Here is a 20,684-nt window from a genome sequence, read left to right as displayed (position 1 = left end):
CTAAAATAACAATTAACTCCTCGTCACCCGAAATCTCAAGGATTAGGTGATTGTATAATATGTTGATGTTGTAGTTGTTTTTTCCCCCAAAATCATATTTAGATATACTTGCTTTGTAAATCATACGCCAAATGTTTACAGACGTCAATGACAAAATCAGGTCAAGTGTACCAATTATTGAAAAGAGAGATCGGTTGTGACCTTTCGAAATAAAAGCTTCCTCTGTGCATAATCGCTCTACGGTTTAACCAATGAGTCTGTACTTCCGGTTCTGTATTAGCTCCATGAGTGACTTGACGGAGCTTCGCCCCTGAAGCGTTTTTTTCACTCAAGTGTACGCGCACACATGCACGCTCTCATTCTTGCTCTCTGAAACACACACACACACACACACACACACACACACACACACACACACACACACACATTCACTATTACTCACTCCTTTCTCTTTTGAAAAGCCCCTTGTGAGGCAGATTGACAGGCTAGAATGAAAATGAGGCGGACGCTTGGTCACGACTTCAGTGGGTACGCGTCCTTTTGAGAAGACCTCTAAACTTGGATCGTATCACCATGGGAGCTATTTGGGCTACAAGGGACTTTTGTTTGTTTTTGCTCTTGTTAAATAGTCGCCAAAGCGCAGCGCTTCCAGAGATTCGAGGTGGGACTATGGTGTGTGCGTGTGTGTGTGCATGTGTGTATGTGTGTTAGACTTTACGCACGCTTTCAGAAGTGCGCTCTTGTTGTGTCCACTTTTCCCGTTTATACTTTTCTTTACTTTTAGACCGTACATAAAATACATAAAATCGTGTCGTAAGGATCAAATGTTAATTAGCATGTTAAACTTGCAGGTTTGTTTTCAGTGATTTTCTAAAGGAATTCTGCTGGTTGATTTGATTTGTTGTCATGTTTTGGCTCTGTATTATTGCGTGTTAATATACGCTCATGGGGTATGACAACTCTGCTGCTAAATAAATGATAAACAACGCACTCTTTGACTGTTTGAACACGTCCAGCAGATCCATGTGCAGATGGAAGCGATGGCTGTCACATTGATGCTATTTGTCAGACTACCCAGAGCTCCTACAAGTGCACGTGTAAAGCAGGCTTTAAAGGAGATGGGAAACACTGCGAAGGTAATGTTTGCTCCATATTCATATCAGGTTCCCAAATATCCAAGTGTCAAACTGAGATTACAGGGTTTGAGCACATATGAAGGCTGTGATTGGGATGTTTTCGATGGACTTTGCCTTTATTTTTGAATTCTTATTAGAGTGATAGAGCTGTGACTCTTTTATTCTGACAGTGAAATGTAATAATCTTTAAGTTGCTCAACGTATGTACGTTGATGCTTGTGGTGTTTACTCCTCAGACATCGATGAATGCGACTTGGAGTATAACGGTGGCTGTGTACACGACTGCAACAATATACCTGGGAATTATCGCTGCACTTGCTATGACGGCTTCCATTTGGCACATGATGGACATAACTGTTTAGGTAAGACCACTAAGTATATACCTTTTGTGATCGACAGGGTGCTCAATGAAACATGATGGCAGTGTTCACATTTATGTTGGCTCCGTGTGAAGATTCTCACATAAACTCAGAGGAATTTTTTTTACTCCACTCCTGGCTTGTAAACTCATAAAAAATGCAGCCTAAGACAAACAGTTGTGGTTTTGTTCATGCAGTGACTCATGAGACTGATAAATATTTATGTTGGAAATTTGATCAGGAAAAACTCTGCACAAAACAGCAAAATATTTGATTTACATAAGTGAAACACTCAGTTTTTAAGAACCTGGCTGAATGAATGCTTGAAATCAATCCACTGTCCTGCAGATGTGGATGAATGTAAGTTCAACAACGGCGGGTGCCAGCACACTTGTGTCAACACCATGGGCAGCTACGAGTGCCGCTGTAAAGAGGGCTTCTTCCTCAGCGACAACCAGCACACATGCATCCACCGCTCTGTGGGTGAGTGCACAACACACACACTTATCCCCCTCCACCTGAAGCACGAGGGATTGAGGAGCTTGAACAGCATTTAAATGGTCTTGAGGAAGTCAGATTTGCTTGTATGTGCTAATTCTATCAAACCATATGTGGCAAATTCTACAACATTCTCATACAAATGTAAGATGGACAGCACAATGAGGGGTGACAGCTTAAAGCTGGCTTCCATCTCCAAGCTTTTATCCACAGTGGCAACATGCTGTGGGAAAAGGATGTCTGTGTCCCAGAGAACAAAATAAGTTAATAACTGCAACACTCGGGTCTATGTAGTCTGTGCCACAGATTAGACTGAAGCGCCTTTGTGCTTTCCACTCCATCGGCCCTGACAAGGCTTTTAAAATCCTGTGGACCTCGCCACTCAGCTGTGACCCATCTATAAATACGCTCCTCCATCTCCAGCTCCAAGCAGTATCTAGGGTGTAATAGATACAAGGACTGTTTTCATTGTTTTCACAGAACAAACTTTCAAACAGCGATATTTCATTTTCTCTCCAGTAGTGCTAAAAATAACATCGTGGTTGATGTGTGTGGATTGTTTAAAGCGTGAGAACAATCGTGTCTCTAGGTTGGCCAGACTAATCTCTCTGTGCCTTTGTGTGGAGCCGGTCAGTCACTGTAGGAGAGCTTTATTGTGTACCTCTCTCTGTCCCAGAGGGCCTCAACTGTATGAATAAAGAGCATGGCTGCGCCCACATCTGCAAAGAGACACCCAAGGGGGGTGTAGCCTGTGAGTGTCGTCCAGGGTTCGAGTTGGCAAAGAACCAGAGAGGCTGCATCTGTATGTGCTCAACAGTGTGAAGCTACTTTACGCCCACCTAGACACAAACACACATAAAAACATAGTGTCTTATTCAAATAGTGCACTGACTCTGTGGCTCATAGTTGCATGTTGTTGACCCGGCAGTGACATGTAACCATGGCAACGGGGGCTGTCAGCACACCTGCGAGGACACAGAGAACGGACCCATATGCAAGTGTCATGTCAGGTACGCGCTGCAGCCTGACAGGAGGTCGTGTATTGGTGAGTACACACCCACACCCACGCATACACACTCGCACGCATGACACACGCACACGCGCACGTGCGCGCACACACACACACACACACACACACACACACACAGAGCCCACAACTCTCTTTTTAAAATCACATAATCAAGATTAATTTAGTGCAAATTACTCTGAAATCATGCAAAGTGCATCTATAATATTACCATGGTGGAATGATGAAGATACAAAATCCTGGATTTTTTGTGATTGTCAAGGTGGAACAAGATAATACAGACAGTGGTGGAAGATGTACACAGTACCACTGCTTAAGTAAAGTAGAGAGGTATTTGATATAGAGTTTAAGTATCAAAAATTGTGAATACATATTTCAGTGCTGTAACCACTGACCTGTGAAGGTCATGTGAAAGTCCTGTGTTCTTGGAGTTGGTGGGCTTCACTTTTGAACATTACATCATCTTTTTCAGATTTTACCATGTTTTCAAAATCTTTGCTTCAAGGCAACTCGTAACTAATGAGTTCAGATAAATGTAGAGTAAAAGTATAAAGTCCCCTAAAATAGAAGTACTCAAGTAAAGCACAGAAACCCCAATCATTTTCCATTCTTAAGTGCAGTAGGAAAAGTACTTTCCACCACTAGATAGAGAATATGCTTTACATGAAATGATCATGTCCAACCTAAGATGGTAAAAACTGGAAAAGCCTCTGAGGGCGCATACATACCTCCTCCAAGAAAGCATCCAGGCACTTAAAGACTCAAGACACCAATCATACCCACTGTTAAAAAAATTATATTTTTTGCTATGTCAGATGGATCTGCCCCAAAATGTTATGGTTTCCTCCTTGGCCAGTTGTCCACTGCTCAACCAAGTTTGGTGAAAACCTGCCTCATAGTTTGTGCGTAATCCTGCTAAAAGAAAGACAAATGGCACCTCAACGGCAGAGGTTAAAAAAAGATACTAAACTAGGAGGACACAAGCCAGCACCAGCTTATCATCCAACTTTGTTTCTTTAGTAAAGCCAAGTTTATCTTGATGTCTGAATGAAAACACAGAGACTGAAAACATCTTTCAGTGTCAGTTATGGTTATGGCGGATAAGCATCAGCCTTCAGATATCAGGTAATATCATCTTTCCTCCTAGAGTCAGTGTGTGTGAGGTCCAGCCGTATCAGGGTAGACTCACTCTCCAGAAGAGCTGCATTATCAGACAACTGAATATCACAAGTGTAACCATGCACAGTTACTGAACATTGACCACCACCAACACCCAACAGGGAGTCCAAGGTACTTGTGTTATTCTGCAATTAGAATTTAACAAGATTTTATTGTGTTACTGACAGAACGAGACGAAGCCACCCCTGAGATGTCAGACCACAACACCACATCCTTCACTGAGGTGGATAAACGAGTCAAACGAAGACTTTTAATGGGTAAAAATTAGACTCCTACCGTCTTGCTGTTTTACACCGGAATGACTCCATTCCCAAATTTGGCTAAAAGCTCAATTTTGTGCGGAGTATGACAGCATGTGGAGCTGCCAGGAACCACCCGGGTGTTAACCAGGAGAGAGGAGTAATGTCTAGTAAACCGATGCATTCCTCAGTCTCTTGAGCAAACTGTGAAATGACTACACACTCACTTTCTCACCCCCAGTTTCCCTCCTGAAAAATATGCATTTGTGACAGTGTGGTACATTTCACATTGTCCTTCCATTTGGGAAAGGCGGAGTGTGAATCTTTTCTTATATAGTTAGTATTTATCAGCACTGTGATTTTGGGTCACTACATGGAAGTCATGTTACTTATAAGTACATGGTGATCATATGGCCCTGTATTATAGATGATACATACATATGTATTTATTCAAAGCTCATGGCTAGTAGTCCAACCAAACCATGCAGTAGCGGCCATAACTCTGAGAAGAATTGATCCAATGCAATAGCAAAATTTTAACTCTTGCAATTTAGCTTTTACAATAGAAATCCTAATAATACATGACATTGATGTAGTGCTGTTCCAAACGCTCAAAGATGCTTTACAGTTGCAGGATTGAAAGTTTGGCAACAATAATAATGATAATTATAATAATTGTGACAAGAGGCAAAATGCATATGAAGAAAATAATAATTTGAAAAATCAGAGCTCGCTGATGCAAAGTAGGACTGCAGGATTTAGAGAGAATGTCTAATTTCTGTTATTTTGACTGATGTGATTTGCACCACAGGGAATGATACTTTTTACATCGTTATTCTCAATTTCATTGAAAAACCTTTTACTTGTTTCTATAAAATATGACGTGAAAGCAGGACATCTTTGCAGCGCCAAAATATTTAATTTCATTGATTTTATTGTATTTTTTTCTCATTTATTTCATGTTTATTCCATTTTATTCATTTTCATCCACAATAATCCCTTAACAAATAATGCTGTTACTAGAAGAATGTAGTAGATTAAATCACAATTTGAGATTAATTTTGAGCCTGGTTTAGCTTGACAGAGGTGTAAATATATAAAACATGACTTTACAAAAAATGTTTTGGTTTTCTACCAATATTTTATGTCAGCAGAAAATTTATTTAGTCATTTGTACAAGTTATTTAGTCATTATTACAAGTTTTTTTTTACTTTTGAGTGCATATGATGTATCAATGTGCCATGGTGTCATGTGACCTCTTCACAGGTGTTTTGAGGTGCACGGAAAGTCAAGTTCTTGTCTTTCCAGTGTTTTTCAAATGCGGTATGATCTTTCATATACAATCCTGTTGTGTGCTGTAATTTCAGAGACCTGTGCGGTGAACAATGGTGGGTGTGACTGCACTTGTAAGGACACATCCACAGGCGTGCGCTGCAGCTGCCCTGTCGGTTTCACACTGCAGCCAGACGGAAAAACATGTAAAGGTCAGACTGGCCCTCCATTGGAAACCTCCACAAAGAGCAACATGGAGCATGCAGCTCCCATTCAGCTTTTGAACAGGAAGTTTTGCAAACAGAATATTCCTCTCTTGTTCCACAGACATCGATGAGTGCGAGCTTCAAAACGGCGGCTGTGATCACTTCTGCAGAAACACCATCGGAAGCTTTGAGTGCAACTGCAGAAAAGGATTCAAGCTGCTGACAGATGAACGTTCCTGTCAAGGTAGAAACAGATTCGAACTAAGTGCCATTACACTTGGAGATGTTTGTCACATTCATAAATCTCATTTATTGTGATTGCTTGTACAGTTAAAGGCCCAGTTTATTATCCATGATCACATAATTCTACACATGCAATTAAGAGGTTTAACGTGAAGTTAAAAAGGCCTTTGTCGATTTACCTATGTAATCAAACATTTAAAATGTTATAAAACACCTGTCAATCAATGTGAGAGTGGCAGAAGCCTCCATCATTGTTTCCATTTTGTTCCCCTTTGCTTCATAGTCTGCTGACCTGTTGCACAACTACAGTTAGATTTAAGGCTGCACTTCATTTCACCTGTAATTACTATCAAAGCTTCTGCTGTGCTGCCTAACAGCCCGCTGTACACGTCGTCTCTTTAGCAGGGAGAGTCAGGATCAAATGCAAATGTGTGTGTGGGTGGGAAATCCCTCCTGATGAACATGGCAGCTGACTGCCCTGCTATTATGTCACCTGCCTAATTTTGATTACAGATATAGATGAGTGTTTTTTCGAGCGGACATGTGATCACACGTGTGTGAACTCCCCTGGTGGTTTTCAGTGTCTTTGCAACAAAGGCTACACCATGTATGGACTGGCCCACTGTGGAGGTGAGTTACAGTCGGTGGAGGGGCTACACTTCCAGAAACCTGTGTTAGCCACCTGCATATTTTGATGTAAAGCAGCGCTTGGTCTCTAATAGTGACTTCCCTCTCTTCTCTCAGATATAAATGAATGCAGTGTGAACAATGGTGGTTGTGAACAGGGTTGTGAAAACACCTTGGGTGGATTTGAATGCTTTTGCCATCCTGGTTATAAGCTACACTGGAACAAAAAGGATTGTATTGGTAAGCCAATGACTCCTCTGCATGAGAAACTATCTCTTTGGAGAGAGAGAGTGTATTACACATCTTAGACAAAAACATGGGGGGACAAAAACAGGAGATACTTTGAAGTCTGTTCTCTTCTACCTTGAATTTCCTGTCACTTGGTTTCCTCGTGCTTCAGTAAAATATTCCAAACCCTACAGTGTTGTTGATGCTTATTCTCTGTCACATCTGTATCCGCCTCTCCCTCCTTCGGTGTTCGTTTTTTACCTTGGAGTTTTATTGTGGTTTCTATCTAGAGGCTGAGGGTTTACCACCTGCAAAACCCACCTCTAAGCCCACCTTGAACTGTAGTAAGCAGGAGGGAGGGGATCGCTGCTTCCTGACATGCCAGTCTCAAGTTCACATCAGCAGTGGTGAGTTGGGTCAGCCAGAGTTCTGTACAGCATTTAGGTCTGTCCCTACTCTCAAAAGTATTGTTCTAAAGTTCACGCTTGTCTTAATAGTTTACTTTTAAATTTTGGTTCTGCTCTTGTTATTCATCAGATTACAAAAAGAACACTTTTCCTTTCTCCGCCTCCACTCTGCAAAAATGAGCCTTGTCAAGTAGATTGGATAACTTTCCCCAAAAGTTAAATTAAATCTGATTTTACTAAACATAATCACTCAAAAATTATCCTCACAGTGGAATATAATGGACCAACTATATTGTTAGTAAAACAATATAGTTTTATCTCAAGAAATTACTTTTTAACTCCTTCGGCAGATTTTTGAAAAATATTTCAGCAGTAACACACTGTTGAGATTTTTTTAGATATCAAGTTTAATGATATATATATATATATATATATATATATATATATATATATATATATCCATCTATTTATCGATATACATATAGATATAGATATACACCCAAAAAAAGTCCAGACTTTTTTTTTGCAGAACACTTGCAGATTACATTTAAAGTAGAGAAAACTCTTTAATCTAGTGTTGAAAAAGCACAAGTTTAGCCTTGACAGTGAACTCTTGGAGCTTACTCAACACTTCCTGCATCTGTTTCAAATTGAAAGTCAACAGGCTTCATCATTCCTCCATTAACAACGCCTTTTATCTTGCTAAATTGGTGAGACAAAAAAAAAAAAAAGAAATCATCAATCATAGCACTGATTCCCATTTTGCCTGTTAAACACCAAAGTTTAATGGGACAAAAACATTCAACAAAGATCAACAGCAGGCTGGAAGTGAGAAGGCAGCTGCTGGAAGTCTTTTACTGGGAAGCAGCTGCAGAAAATATTAAGCAAACCACCAAGGTTAACCACTATTGCAAGCTAGAAACAGTGTAAGTGGTTGACAGGCTTCATCAGTTATAGTTGGGAAGTCTGAATCGTGACATTAAGATACATACCATTCAGTTTTGGCCATGATAGCAGGCAAACAGCATGGTGGAGTATAGTTGTAGCCCACCACACTTTTAAAGGAACATGCTAAGAAAGTAGTTCTGACGATGTGTCTGACTCTAAAAAATCTACAACATCCCGCAATTTTGTTATTTGATTGAAAATAGTTATATAAATGAAGGCAAAGATCATTGTAAGGAAAAGTGTATTTGATTAGTTTTGATGGTGCTATGCTAACCTGCCCATCATGTAAAGCTAACTGGTCAGCACCTGGTCTCTGTGGGTCTCAGCTCCCTAATGCAATAATAGACAAGGGAAGAGAATCCTTGTCTAGCTCTGGGGAGGATGACAAATAAGCATTATTCCCAAAAAGTTGATTTTCTTTAAGTGATAGAAAACAATTAAAACACATGGGGATGAACAATAAATCAACCTGCTGTGGGTTTACTTGTGTGGATAGTTGTCAACAGCACACCGTGGAGATGCTTCATGTTCCTACATGCTGCTTGTTTGCTCTCACTGACTTTGTGGCCCTAACTTTTGTCTGCATTGGTCGATGTGTCACGGCCTCTTGTGTGTTTTCAGGCACGGAGGATTCCTACACTGTGACCTGTGGAATGCCTCTGCCCTGCTTGGCTGACGCACAAAAGAACAACAGTGGCTTGTATTGCTTAGGCAAGTACAAAACATCACAGATTTACATCAGCCTCTCTCTTTCCGCTCTGCCACACAAAACAGTAACTCAAGAACAACCTGGGCTTGGAATGTTTTCAGTTGATCAAAATGACAAGAGCTTTGGTTTCTCTGTCCTGCAGGTCCAGAAATGTCCGGGGTTCCTCGCATTAAGACCACCGCAACGTTCCGGTCTGGCACAACAAAGTGCAACTTAAAACGAAGTCAAGAGCGACTCAAGGAGAGTCTGAACTCAGCACGCTCAGGTACAGAGGTTGCCACACAACAATGCCCACAAATAGATTAGTTAGATTACAGATAGACAAGGATTAAAATTACAGCTCCTCATGTTACTGGTTAAAAACACTTTGCTTTTAATGAGAGCTGCCAGCATCTCAAACCACAATCTTCAGAGGATACAGCAGACCTGAAGGCTGCTTCAAAGTAAAACAAAAACCAAAGGCAAATATGAAAGAAATTTGTGTGGAAAGTGATGTGGTTTGGGGTGTCTTGAATGTCTCTGCACAGCACTTTGTCTGGCACTGACAGGGGAGGATGTAATTAGCCATAGCATGCTTCTCTGTTTGGTCCGACCTAGCCATCAATCAAATGAGTTTCCGTTTGGAGGATTATTTTGGTTCTCTAAAGGGTTTTTCTATGGGCTTTTACTTCCCTCACAGTCCCTGAAATGGCACATCATTTTTTTCCAATAAAGGAAATTGTCATAGAGATAAGCTCTTCTTTTATTTTCCCAGTCTGCATGCAAAAATATGATTAAAATAATTGCACACGAGGGCTGTTTTATACTGACCAGAGTGTGTAGAGGTAGTATTTTATTGTGATACAGAGATTGTCTTTAACAACTGTTTGATTGTGTGTGCTGTGTGTGTCTGCTGGATGTGATGTGGTTGTGGGGGGATGATTGTCTCCCGTGTCCACAGATAGCAGGTTCTTCTTCACTGAAAATGTCCAGTTCAGCTACGTGAGCCTCCGCTGCACCACATCGGGACAGCGATCACGCAGCCGTCACGGCAGGAAGGCGGGAGAGGAGGACGGCTCGTCCATCACAGCTGAGTTTGAGCTGGATGTGAACCTAGAGGAGGTAACAGGTTGGTCTCTGCCTGCCTTCCTGTAGCCTGCAGCTTCTGGTTCTCCACCTCTGTCTTTTGCCATTGTCTGTCACTTAAAACCAAAACTGTTAAAGTATCTCCTGTTTTGACTTTTCTGTGGTGGTGGTGGTGGTGGTGGGCTGTAGATTGGGAAATGTTTTTTTTTTCCTTGAATCTTTTATAAACATCGGAAAAGGTTATTTTTCCTATGACAGGATGGTGCCTTTGTTTATATGCATGCCTCGGTCAGCATGTGTGCATGCACAGTTCTACTTTCTTCTCTGGAGACGGCTGTGTTATCGGCTGCTTCTCTCAGCAGAGAGCTGTGACCTGAACTGTGTACGTCGACGGTCTGAGAAACGGCTCAGGAAGACCATCAGAACCCTCAGGAAGTCCATCAACAGGGAGCAGTTCCATCTTCACTTTGCTGGCTCTGACTATGAGCTCGCGAAGAGTCTGGGTCACCCCGCTGAGCTGCCGGGTCACTGTGTGGCAGGACAGGTGCTGGTGGGCAGGAAGTGTGGTGAGTTTGGTATTTGTAATGACCTGTTTTCCAAAGGTTAAGGTCAAGATGTGCTCCATCTCTATTAGATACTGAACGCAAGGCAGCAATGGCTCTGATTAGACTTACACACGCTGTAGACTTTAGTAAATGAACTAGCCCGTGCCAGTGAGATATATTTAGACAAGCTGGTTTAATGATTGGATTTAGAGCAGGTGTGGGCCAGATGAGTGCCTTATTTGGTTTGTAGACATGCTGTAATGAGTTAGTTGGAGGGGAGAACAGAGAGGCTGTTGTTGGCCCTCCAAACTGTGAGATCTTCCAGCATCTCTCCTGGATGAAAGCGAGGGGCTGATGGCAGGTCCCGTGGTAGCTGTTGCCACTCGACTGGGTTTTATATACAACGTGAAATGGAGAAAATGTTCATTAAGTAAGACCGCACACTGTCAGTGTTAGAAATCTGAAGGCTGGCTCGTGTTTTCTCTGGCTGTTGTGACTGTACGCCCCTAGTTTCGGGCATCTACAAAACGACAATTTTGGGGTCTTTTGTATTTTTGAATCTTTTGATAACAGATAGGGCTGATGGTCGCGTTAATCTCCCTTTTATTAGCTACACCCAATAATGTTTGTGTTAAATTGTAAGTAATGAACCAACCTATCTGTTTCCATCTATCAGCAGGCTTCAGTGTTATTTCTGCTGCAGTGGGCTGATGTGAACCTACTGCTCCTGTTCACTATTTTTTATCGCTCACTAACACAGGTCTTAAGTGTCCTGATTCCTTAACTCCCCTGCTACACTTTCAGGTCAACATTAAGCACTCTATTGGCCATGGCAGGGGTGTAGACATGTAATTTGGGAGAAGAAGGAGGGGGCTGAGAGGCATTCTTAACCTCCAGCTCTTTAAAGGAGCTATATTTTTCCCCTCCTCCCCCACCTCCCCGCTCTGGCTTAGCTCTGCAGTTTGGTTCTTTTCAGTTTGCCCACTCCATTGAAAACCCCATTTGGGGCTTGTTCTCACTGCCTCAGAGGGAGCGTATCCCTCCACCTCAACACTGCAGCCTCCTATGCCTTCAGAGAAACGAGTTTTCATTTGCTTTCACTCTTTTGAGCTTTTCTAATGCATACAGGATTCCTGCTTGACTTCATTCGTATTCCTGAATATCGATTAACGTTGTAGATTATTTAGTTTACTTATTTGTCGTTCTTTATTTTGCTTTCTACATTAAAAAGCTGATTCTCTTCAGTCGATCTAGTACGAGGGGGGCCGACAACTCGCCGTGATCAACCTTGGTCAAACTGTTCCCGTCTATTCCACCGTTGTACTCAAGTTGTTTGCGTGTTTGTTTTAACATTGAAGATGTTTAGGAAGTGCTGTTGATTCAAGCTGGCAGTTTGAGTGTTGTGTCCCCCCTGCCCCCCAGCTGGGGCCACTTTGCATGACCCCCAGCCACTAAACTGCTAAAGAGAATTGACTTCAGCCACACCATGGGAATCAATTAGCATCAGCTGTTTGGGCCTCTGCTTGATGGGCGCAAGCAGCGATTGGGCCGAGCAGAATGGGGGGATTCAGAAACCTGACCCCTTTTATTGGGTTCAGCTCCTTACCACTGTGATACCGTAGTGTTTTCCTATGTCATCAAGCAGGCAAAGACTGAGGACTTGAATAGAGGTGAAAGGTCTTTTAAACCTCTTTGGGGCCATCAATTCGAGGACTCTATAGAAGTGTTCTTTGCATTTGAAAGGCTTCAAGGTTTTTTTTCCCTTTCACTTTTACTCTGTCTCTTCTCTCACTGCTTCCCTCTGTCAAATAAAAGCTGTTAGAGGACAATGCTATGATGGCTCCTCATGGTCTTTCAGAGTAAACAATGGGCTTCAAAAATTGAACTGCTCTTGAGAGAATTACATTTTCTTTCTTTCAAGGAAAATCTAACAATTTGCTGAGCTACATATAATGGATCGATGTTAAAGCTTTTGTGTGTGTCGAGCTTTTAGAGATGGTGGTTTTCTGCTTACAGGCGGCTTAAAGGCTCCGACTGAGGCGCATTTGGGACCAAAGGCCTGGGGATTTCATTGATTTATTCTTGTGTGAGTTCAGCCTCAGTTTTCAAGTCAGGATCTGAAGGACTATCAGACAGACGCAGTAATTCCCAAATTAATTACAGGCATCAGTCTGAATGGGAGGAACCAAAGCAAAACGGTGCTCGGGTCCCTTTAATTAAGACTTTGCAAATGTGTGAGATAAGAGGGATAAACTCTCTTTGATTTGCTTCTGTGTTTGCTTTTAAACAGATGTGGGTGCTTATGGTGGTATTAAAAGTAATTACCTGAAGCACAGCCATATTTCATCAAGTAGTATGACGTGTTAGTAGGAAGCAGCTCAGAGAAGTGTTTGTTCATGAATGTTTTAGGTTGGTTTGCTTTGCTTGTTGTGCTTTTGTCCATCTTTATTTATCCAGGATAGTTAATTATTGTGTGTGTGTGTGTGTGTGTGTGTGTGTGAGTGAGAGAGAGAGACAGAGAGAGAGAGCAAGAGAGAGAGAGAGAACTGAAAGACCTTCCAGTCTCAATTAGTGTGTTCGATAACAACATTGCTGGTAGCAACTAAATGCATTGTTTCTGTTTACAATAAAGTATTTTTCTCTTGAGAAGCAAGAAGAATCAGACAAAACTCCAAAAAAAATTACAAAACCAAACTTTAACATCTTTAGGCGTCATATCTTTGAGGACCCTGTCCAAGCAACTTTGACCCTTTTAGTCAATAAATTAATTGAATTTGAATTTTAATGTATTCTGATTTTATGTGATACACAGCTTTACTCCCAATAAACTCTCTTCACGCACATGCAGCTTCCCATGTGTTCATCTTCAGCAATATTTATGACCAGAGGTTGTTAAACGGTTGTCTTTGTGATTTTTGAGTAGAAATTAAAATTGTCTACAGTTGAGTTCTATCATCTGTGGTGCCAAACAAGAAGTCATTCATTTTAAGAAATAGAAGTGCTCTTTTCTGAGAATGCACACCACTAACAAGGCAAACTTGAAAAAGTATTTTTCAAAATATATTCGTTTAATAATTTCTCTTCATGCTGTATTTTATCCCTCTGCCAAGTTTTGTTTGAGTAGATTTTGTTATACGTTTGTTTATTCGTTTTTTTGTTTGCAAATTACAGCAAATCAGGCAGCAAACCTTTCCCCTCATTCTCCCTCCCGTCCCCTCATCCTCTCACCAAATTAGTAGAAGAAAAAGAAGTTAAAACTATAAAAATATATAGCAAAAAGGAAGAAGAATAGATAATTGAATTGGATAAAATGAAAAATAAATAGGCGGCACGGTGGTGCAGTGGTCAGCACTGTTGCCTCACAGCAAGAAGGTTCTGGGTTCGAGTCCCGGCTCCAGCACAGGATCTTTCTGTGTGGAGTCTCCATGTTCTCCCTGTTCCTGTGTGGGTTCTCTCTGGTACTCCAGCTTCCTCCCACAGTCCAAAGACATCAAGAGGGGACGAGGCTGATTGATACTCTAAATTGACTGTAGGTGTGACTGTGAGTGTGAATGGTTGTTTGTCTGTTTGGATGGATGGACAAAATAATACTGATAACAATAGCACCCTGGATATGGTATACAGTATAGTCATGTTCGCATGGACATAGATAGTTTGAGTAGTTCTTAATGAAATCCTGCTCGCAGAAGGAGTATAAAAACAAACAACCTCCTGAGTAGACGTCAACAGCCATTTAGTGGTCAACCTTGATAGAAGTTGTTGTCAGAGCTCCACTCATTGAAGGAATGTACCTAGATTGAGCTGTTCAGTTATAACCGTAATAAAGTAAAATGTTTTGGTATCTTTAAAGTCATTAATCACGTTGCTTTGTATGCCATGTTTTTTTTTCTTTCTCAGTTATACCTGGCGAGTGAATCAAAGACCGATCATTCATCTGAATGTCATGGATGAGCTCATACTGAGCTGTGTTTATGGGTCTCAAGGTCCTGTTTGATGGTACTTGAGAGGCAGCCGATGAAGTCTGCATGCTTTAATTTTTAAGAGCTGTATTTATAGTATGAATCTACAGTGTGGTCAGGAATGTTTGATTTTGCATAGCCGCAGGGAACACTGCTTTATTTGTTGATTCATGTCTGCACTTTACACGGTCTGGCTTTCCGTCTGGTGGCATTTGTAGTGGGGGCGCTACCTGACACACCAGACATTCATCTGTCTGCTAAATTGATGTAAAGTACAAGCGCAGACATAATGTTTAGTTTGGGGTCTCTTTGTTTGCTTTATATTAGAAAAATACTTAATTGCACCGGCTTGAATACTCAATCACCAGAGCACTAAAAGACAAAACAATCACCTTTTAAAGAAGTGACCGCAAAGCGTGGCAGGTTTTGTTTAGTGACTCCTTCTAGAGATTCATCTTTGTGATGATAAATCCTGATGTCACTCCCCACCTGTCTATTAGTGAGCTGCAGCGCTGGCACCTACTACGATGGCGACCAGGGAAGGTGTGTTTTGTGCCCAGCTGGAACGTACCAGGACGAGGAAGGCCAGATGTCTTGTGAGGTCTGTCCTGGACCAGAGGGGAGAGAAGTCTCTAAAGTGGTTGGGGCGCGAAACATCTCAGAGTGTGGAGGTAAAATCAGCACACAGATTCCACAAACATCTGACATATGATTTTTCAAAATAGACTTTAGCGTCGACTTTATGGCCTGTTGGACATAATATTTCAAATCCTGATATTTGCATTAAGGAACCAAATTAGCTTTCTTTTTGGAATAACTGTTTCAGTGATTTATGGAGCTTTTTTTTTTTTATTGTCAGCAGATTCCATGAAAAGACAAAAACCAGCATGGATCCTGCGAGCCAAAAGCTGTTACAGCTCAGCTGATCGCATTTGTTTACTAAAATTGAATTTTTGTTCTTTGCCATTTTTTTAAAAAATGTGAAACAATTTATTTGCAACAAAAAATCTTTAGGTGATGGAAGAGTTCGGTGCCGTCGTTCTTGATTTGAGAATTATTATGAAATAACAAAAAAAATATAGAATCTTTCTCAACTTTTCTTGAAATGATCAGCAGCGTAAGGTGAGAGCATGTAGTTTCACTGTAAATACTAACGATGACTCTTTGGTGAAGAACGGATGTGTGGTTATTGACTTCTTAACAGCTCTAAACCTACTCACATGAAACCAGTTAAAGACCATGGAAATGTGCTTTCTTCGTTGGACTCAAAACTAATGTCTGAAAATACACCAACTATAATGTTGATAAGGGTAAACATCTATAACAGATTAAAACTGAACACGGGGACAGCAGAAAAGGCACATTGTGACTCAAAATGTAAATAGTGAATATGAAGCAACCAGGAAGCGATGGTGCTTTGATAAAGATCTTTCCTTGTCACATGTTGTGTTGGAATTCAAAAGGTGAACTTGACTTCTTTTAGTTCTGAATAAAAGCTGAAGGAGCCACCATGTTTTGGTCTCCTACACCGCTGTTATCGTAGTCACTTTGTGGCTTAAATCCCAGATCCCATCTCCCCTGACAGACTAAACAAGAAGATTTATCAGCAGACTCCCAGTGGCGCCCAGTTTGTATTAGTCATCCTAGCGTATGAGAGGAGGTGCACTCGTAGATAAATCACGGCATCGTTCCTTTAACATCTGCTTAAACTTACGACAGACTCTCCTGTTTGCAGGGAAGGAGGTGCATCCTCTCTTTCCCACATTCAACGCAGATAATTACAGTTCAGCTTGTGGGTTTCCAAACTGAAGCAAGCATTTGTGTATATGTGTGTGTGTCCAGGTCAGTGCTCCCCGGGTCAGTACTCTCATGATGGCTTCGTCCCGTGCCTACCCTGTCCACTGGGTTCATACCAGCCCGAAGTGGGACGCACCACCTGCTTCCCTTGTGGAGGAAACCTGATCACCAAGCGCAGTGGTGCTGTTACCTTTCAAGAGTGTGAGACCAAAGGTGTGGCTGTCTTTTTTGCTATTGTTATGAGTCATAATGCCTCTTATTTCTAAATCATACTTCCTTGTTTAAATGGATGGATGAATTAATTTTTTCCTCAACAAACTTTATGAAAACCTGCATGAAACAAATTCAACAATTTTTTTGACTCCCTAAAAATACATTATTATTATTATTATTATTATTATTATTATTATTATTATTATTATTATTATTATTATTATTATTATTACTATTATTATTATTATTATTATTATTATTATTATTATTATTATTATTATTATTATTATTATCATGCTGTTGTTGTTATACAATAGCATTTTACTCTTTCAGTGAAATCTTTCTAGTTTTTGACAGGAACTCTGCTGCCCTCTGCAGGTGGTGAATTGTAACTATATAATATACTGCACTTGTAAAGCGTTTTTAGTGTAATCCAGACACATGAAGATCAGCAGAATTGGATGTTTTGGGATGGTGAGGAGGATTTACTGACTAACACCTGTCTATCACCTCCGTAGTTCAGTGCTCTCCGGGACATTACTACAACACTAGCACACACCGCTGCATCCGCTGCCCCATGGGAACCTATCAAATGGAGTTTGGTCAGAACTACTGTTTCGCCTGCCCTGGAAACACCACCACTGATTTTGACGGGTCCACTAACATCATGCAGTGCAAAAGTATGCGTGTTCATATGCAGTAACGTTGATTATATTGTTCAAACACAAAGAAAAAAAGCCTATTTGACACAACTCTGTCCTTTTAAAGACCGACAGTGTGGTGGAGAGCTGGGAGACTTTACTGGCTACATCGAGTCCCCCAACTACCCAGGGAATTACCCAGCCAATGTGGAGTGCACGTGGACCATTAACCCTCCGCCCAAACGCAGGATCCTGATTGTGGTCCCAGAAATCTTCCTGCCTATTGAGGATGAGTGTGGAGACTATTTAGTGATGAGAAAAAGCTGTGAGTCTTATAGCTGTGTGTGTGTGTGTGTGTGTGTGTGTGTGTGTGTGTGTGTGTGTGTGTGTGTGCGCACACGCACTGGTCTCTGTGTGTATTCACAAGCAAAATCCAGATTACACAGGGTTCAGTTTTCAATGCTGAAATGTTATTTTCTCATAATATAAAGGAATGAATGTAGGGAAGGGGCGGGTGCAGCTAATCTTACAGGAATATTCCAATATTCCAATATTTCTCATAATGGACACTAATAGTTGCCTGAACCACTCAGAGATAAAAACAGTTTTAGTTGACAGATTTTTTGTCACTTGACCAATAACATAAAATTGCAGCCATTTTGCAGTTGTTGATCATAGCATTCTCAATCCATATTTGAACAGTTCCAATAGTTTGGTCCCTACCGATCATTTTTATGCAAATATCTTGGGAAAATCTGGCCCGGATTGTAAAATATCAGAATTATCCTTTAAATCAAACATTAAATCAGTCACAGTGTCCTTTCAAGTGAAGAGGTATGAGTGTGTGTCCGTGGTAGTGTGATGAAAGTGGTATTAAATTATCTCGCATTGTGTCTACCGTATTAGTAATGTGTGTTGCTGGGATTAATCCCAGCTGCTGACATTAATGTTACGACGTGTCCTTTGCTTGGGATTCCTCAGCTCTCTCCAACTCTGTGACCACCTACGAGACTTGTCAGACGTACGAGCGTCCCATCGCTTTCACGTCCCGCTCCAAGAGGCTCTGGATACAGTTCAGGTCTAATGAGGGCAACAGTGGGAAGGGCTTCCAGGTCCCATATGTCACATATGATGGTGAGAGAACATGCCAGGTCTCATCCATGGATGTGACATTGCTATGTCTGTATGCAAATGTGATGTGATGAGTCACACTGAGAGGCTTTTCATGACCTTTATTTGTTTCAGAGGATTACCAAGAGTTGATAGAAGACATAGTGAGAGATGGAAGATTATACGCTTCAGAGAATCACCAAGAAATTCTAAAGGTATGCGGTTTATGGCTTTTCCTTAGAGGGAGCACTTGTATTTTCTTTTTCTGTTTTTGTTTTGTTGATTTGGCCACTGATTGTGGTAACGTTTTTAATCAGGATAAATTAATATCTTGTGGTGAAATTGAAGATGTGGTGCAAATGTTACCCTGTATCAAAATGATGTTACCCTGAATCAAAATGTTTCAAGTGTACCTTCACTTTACTTCTCATTCTGCCTCAATATCAAGTTCATAGAATAAAAATTGCTCTACACTGTGACTCAGGCATGAACAGAATTCCATGTAAAAGCAGATTTTATATTTACATCAATAACATAATCGTCAACAAGTTTTCTCAGACAAGATAGAGATGTGTGCAGTTTATTTGTGCAATGACTGATGGGTCTCAAAATGACAAAGTATTGCTTAAGGATGCTCTATTTCACTTGAGTCCAGTAATTTCCATGATACACAAAAATTCAGTCATGATCCTGGTAACAGAGATGCATTATACATTTAAAGCTTTCAATTTCAACCAGTCACATACCCACTCACTCGCCCATGGTATTTGTAAAGGCATACAGCTCTGGAGCCTGACATTGGGTGAGAGGCAGGGTTCACCCTGAATGGGTCACCAGTCCATCGCAGGGCAGTCAGGAACAATTAGGGGCTCAGTATCTTGCTCAAGGGAAGTGAGGATCGAACCAGCGATCCTTCTGTAGTAGACAGCCATTCTACCACAGAGCCATGCTGTCCCAGCTTTGTTTGTCAAATTAAGTTTAATAAAACATATTTTCTCACCAGGACAAGAAGCTCATGAAGGCCTTGTTCGATGTACTCGCTCACCCACAGAACTTCTTCAACTACACAGCACAAGAGTCAAGAGAAATGTTCCCAAAGTCTTTCATCCGCTTCCTGCGTTCTAAAGTTCTGAGATTCCTTCGTCCTTGAGATGGACTAGTTATTTAATATCTGGTGAATAGCTAGATTCTTAACTCAGTATCTGTTTTATCCGCTGTCCAGTTTAAGAGCTGAAGTTGTATTTATCTGTTTCCATGTGGACCACACACTTGGAGAAACTGATCCTGAGGGGAAAATAGAAAGCAACTGATGATTACAGCTTTAAAAGGGAAACATGTTTGAATAAAACAGCACAGAGCATTCACTTGCACCCTCAGGGGCAATTAAAAATAGAACAATTGCAATAACTTTTAGATTTTTAAGTCTCAATATAATTTTGTTTGGGGAGTCTTCTGTATCTTCATCTAAAGGTATTCATGTATTTGAATATTGCTAAAAGCTGTTTGTTATAACATTATGAGCCTTTTGCTAATGGCACAGTGATGAGAAGAAAATACAGTAGCTAAGCAAACATATACTGAAGCCAGTAATACTGTGTATAGAATGTGTATCTAGTTTTAACATAGACTACTTTCACAAGTAGAGTTGAAATGACAGAAATACTGCAAAATGAAAGAGATCATGATAGCACAAATGTTTTCTTGGAAATATTAGCACTACTAATAAAGTAGTGGGACCACAAAAGCAATTATTCTGATGAATGTTTTGTATATGATGTAAAAAGTTTTAGATGAAATGCTAATGTATGGCAGCAACGACATGTTTGACAGTACAGAAGTACTGCAACTCTTATCAGAGTGGTTGCTACCGTCATGAAAAGCCTTTTCAGAGTCCAAAAATAATGAGTGCGTCTTGTTTATGCATTCATGACACATCACCTGCTTGTTTTTTAAATTGTGAACAACAACCAAAGACAGCTGTTAACTCATCTGAGAACTGAAGACATCAGATTAAATGTTTTTGAGTTACAGTAATACGAGGTCAGATTAAATGAAATGAAAAGTCTTGTAAAATAGAAATGAGCTATTCACCTGTCGTAGATGATACGTGTATGTATATTTTTATGGTTTTGTACATCTAATATGCTGTAAATAAAGATAGGAAACTTATGTTTCGTGTCTTTCATACATTCACAGTTCAACATGGTCCTCATCTATTTCAACTTTAAAGGGCACTGAATGACAGCAGGACTGCACATGATCTGTGTGGGATCTC

General features: G+C 40.7%; 1 protein-coding gene across 3 annotated transcripts; it reads left to right on the top strand.

Moving 5' to 3' along the window:
- The first annotated feature begins 395 nt into the window (after positions 1-395).
- Positions 396-20,567, top strand: scube2 (signal peptide, CUB domain, EGF-like 2). 3 transcript variants are annotated; one of them, XM_086194518.1, is made up of 23 exons: positions 396-661; positions 1,017-1,136; positions 1,373-1,498; positions 1,844-1,978; positions 2,670-2,795; positions 2,922-3,038; positions 4,367-4,456; positions 5,807-5,923; positions 6,039-6,161; positions 6,674-6,790; positions 6,905-7,027; positions 7,306-7,422; positions 8,992-9,081; positions 9,222-9,344; positions 10,020-10,187; positions 10,507-10,710; positions 15,149-15,319; positions 16,491-16,658; positions 17,177-17,338; positions 17,427-17,624; positions 18,281-18,433; positions 18,545-18,624; positions 19,413-20,567. In XM_086194518.1, the coding sequence occupies exons 1-23, from the start codon at positions 574-576 to the stop codon at positions 19,557-19,559; spliced, it is 3,063 nt and encodes a 1,020-aa protein (XP_086050644.1). In that variant the 5' UTR covers positions 396-573; the 3' UTR covers positions 19,560-20,567. The 3 variants fall into 3 exon arrangements, with proteins under 3 accessions (XP_086050644.1, XP_086050636.1, XP_086050653.1); XM_086194510.1 differs by having other exon boundaries at positions 397-661; positions 1,020-1,136; positions 10,504-10,710; XM_086194527.1 differs by having other exon boundaries at positions 397-661; positions 10,504-10,710.
- The last annotated feature ends 117 nt before the right edge of the window (positions 20,568-20,684 follow it).

This window comes from Aulostomus chinensis, chromosome 2 (genome assembly GCF_037954235.1).
Source record: "Aulostomus chinensis isolate RoL2024-O1b breed Wild chromosome 2, RoL_Achi_v1.0, whole genome shotgun sequence".
NCBI classification, from domain to species: domain Eukaryota; kingdom Metazoa; phylum Chordata; class Actinopteri; order Syngnathiformes; family Aulostomidae; genus Aulostomus; species Aulostomus chinensis.
This window is presented reverse-complemented; position numbering and strand designations above follow the sequence as displayed.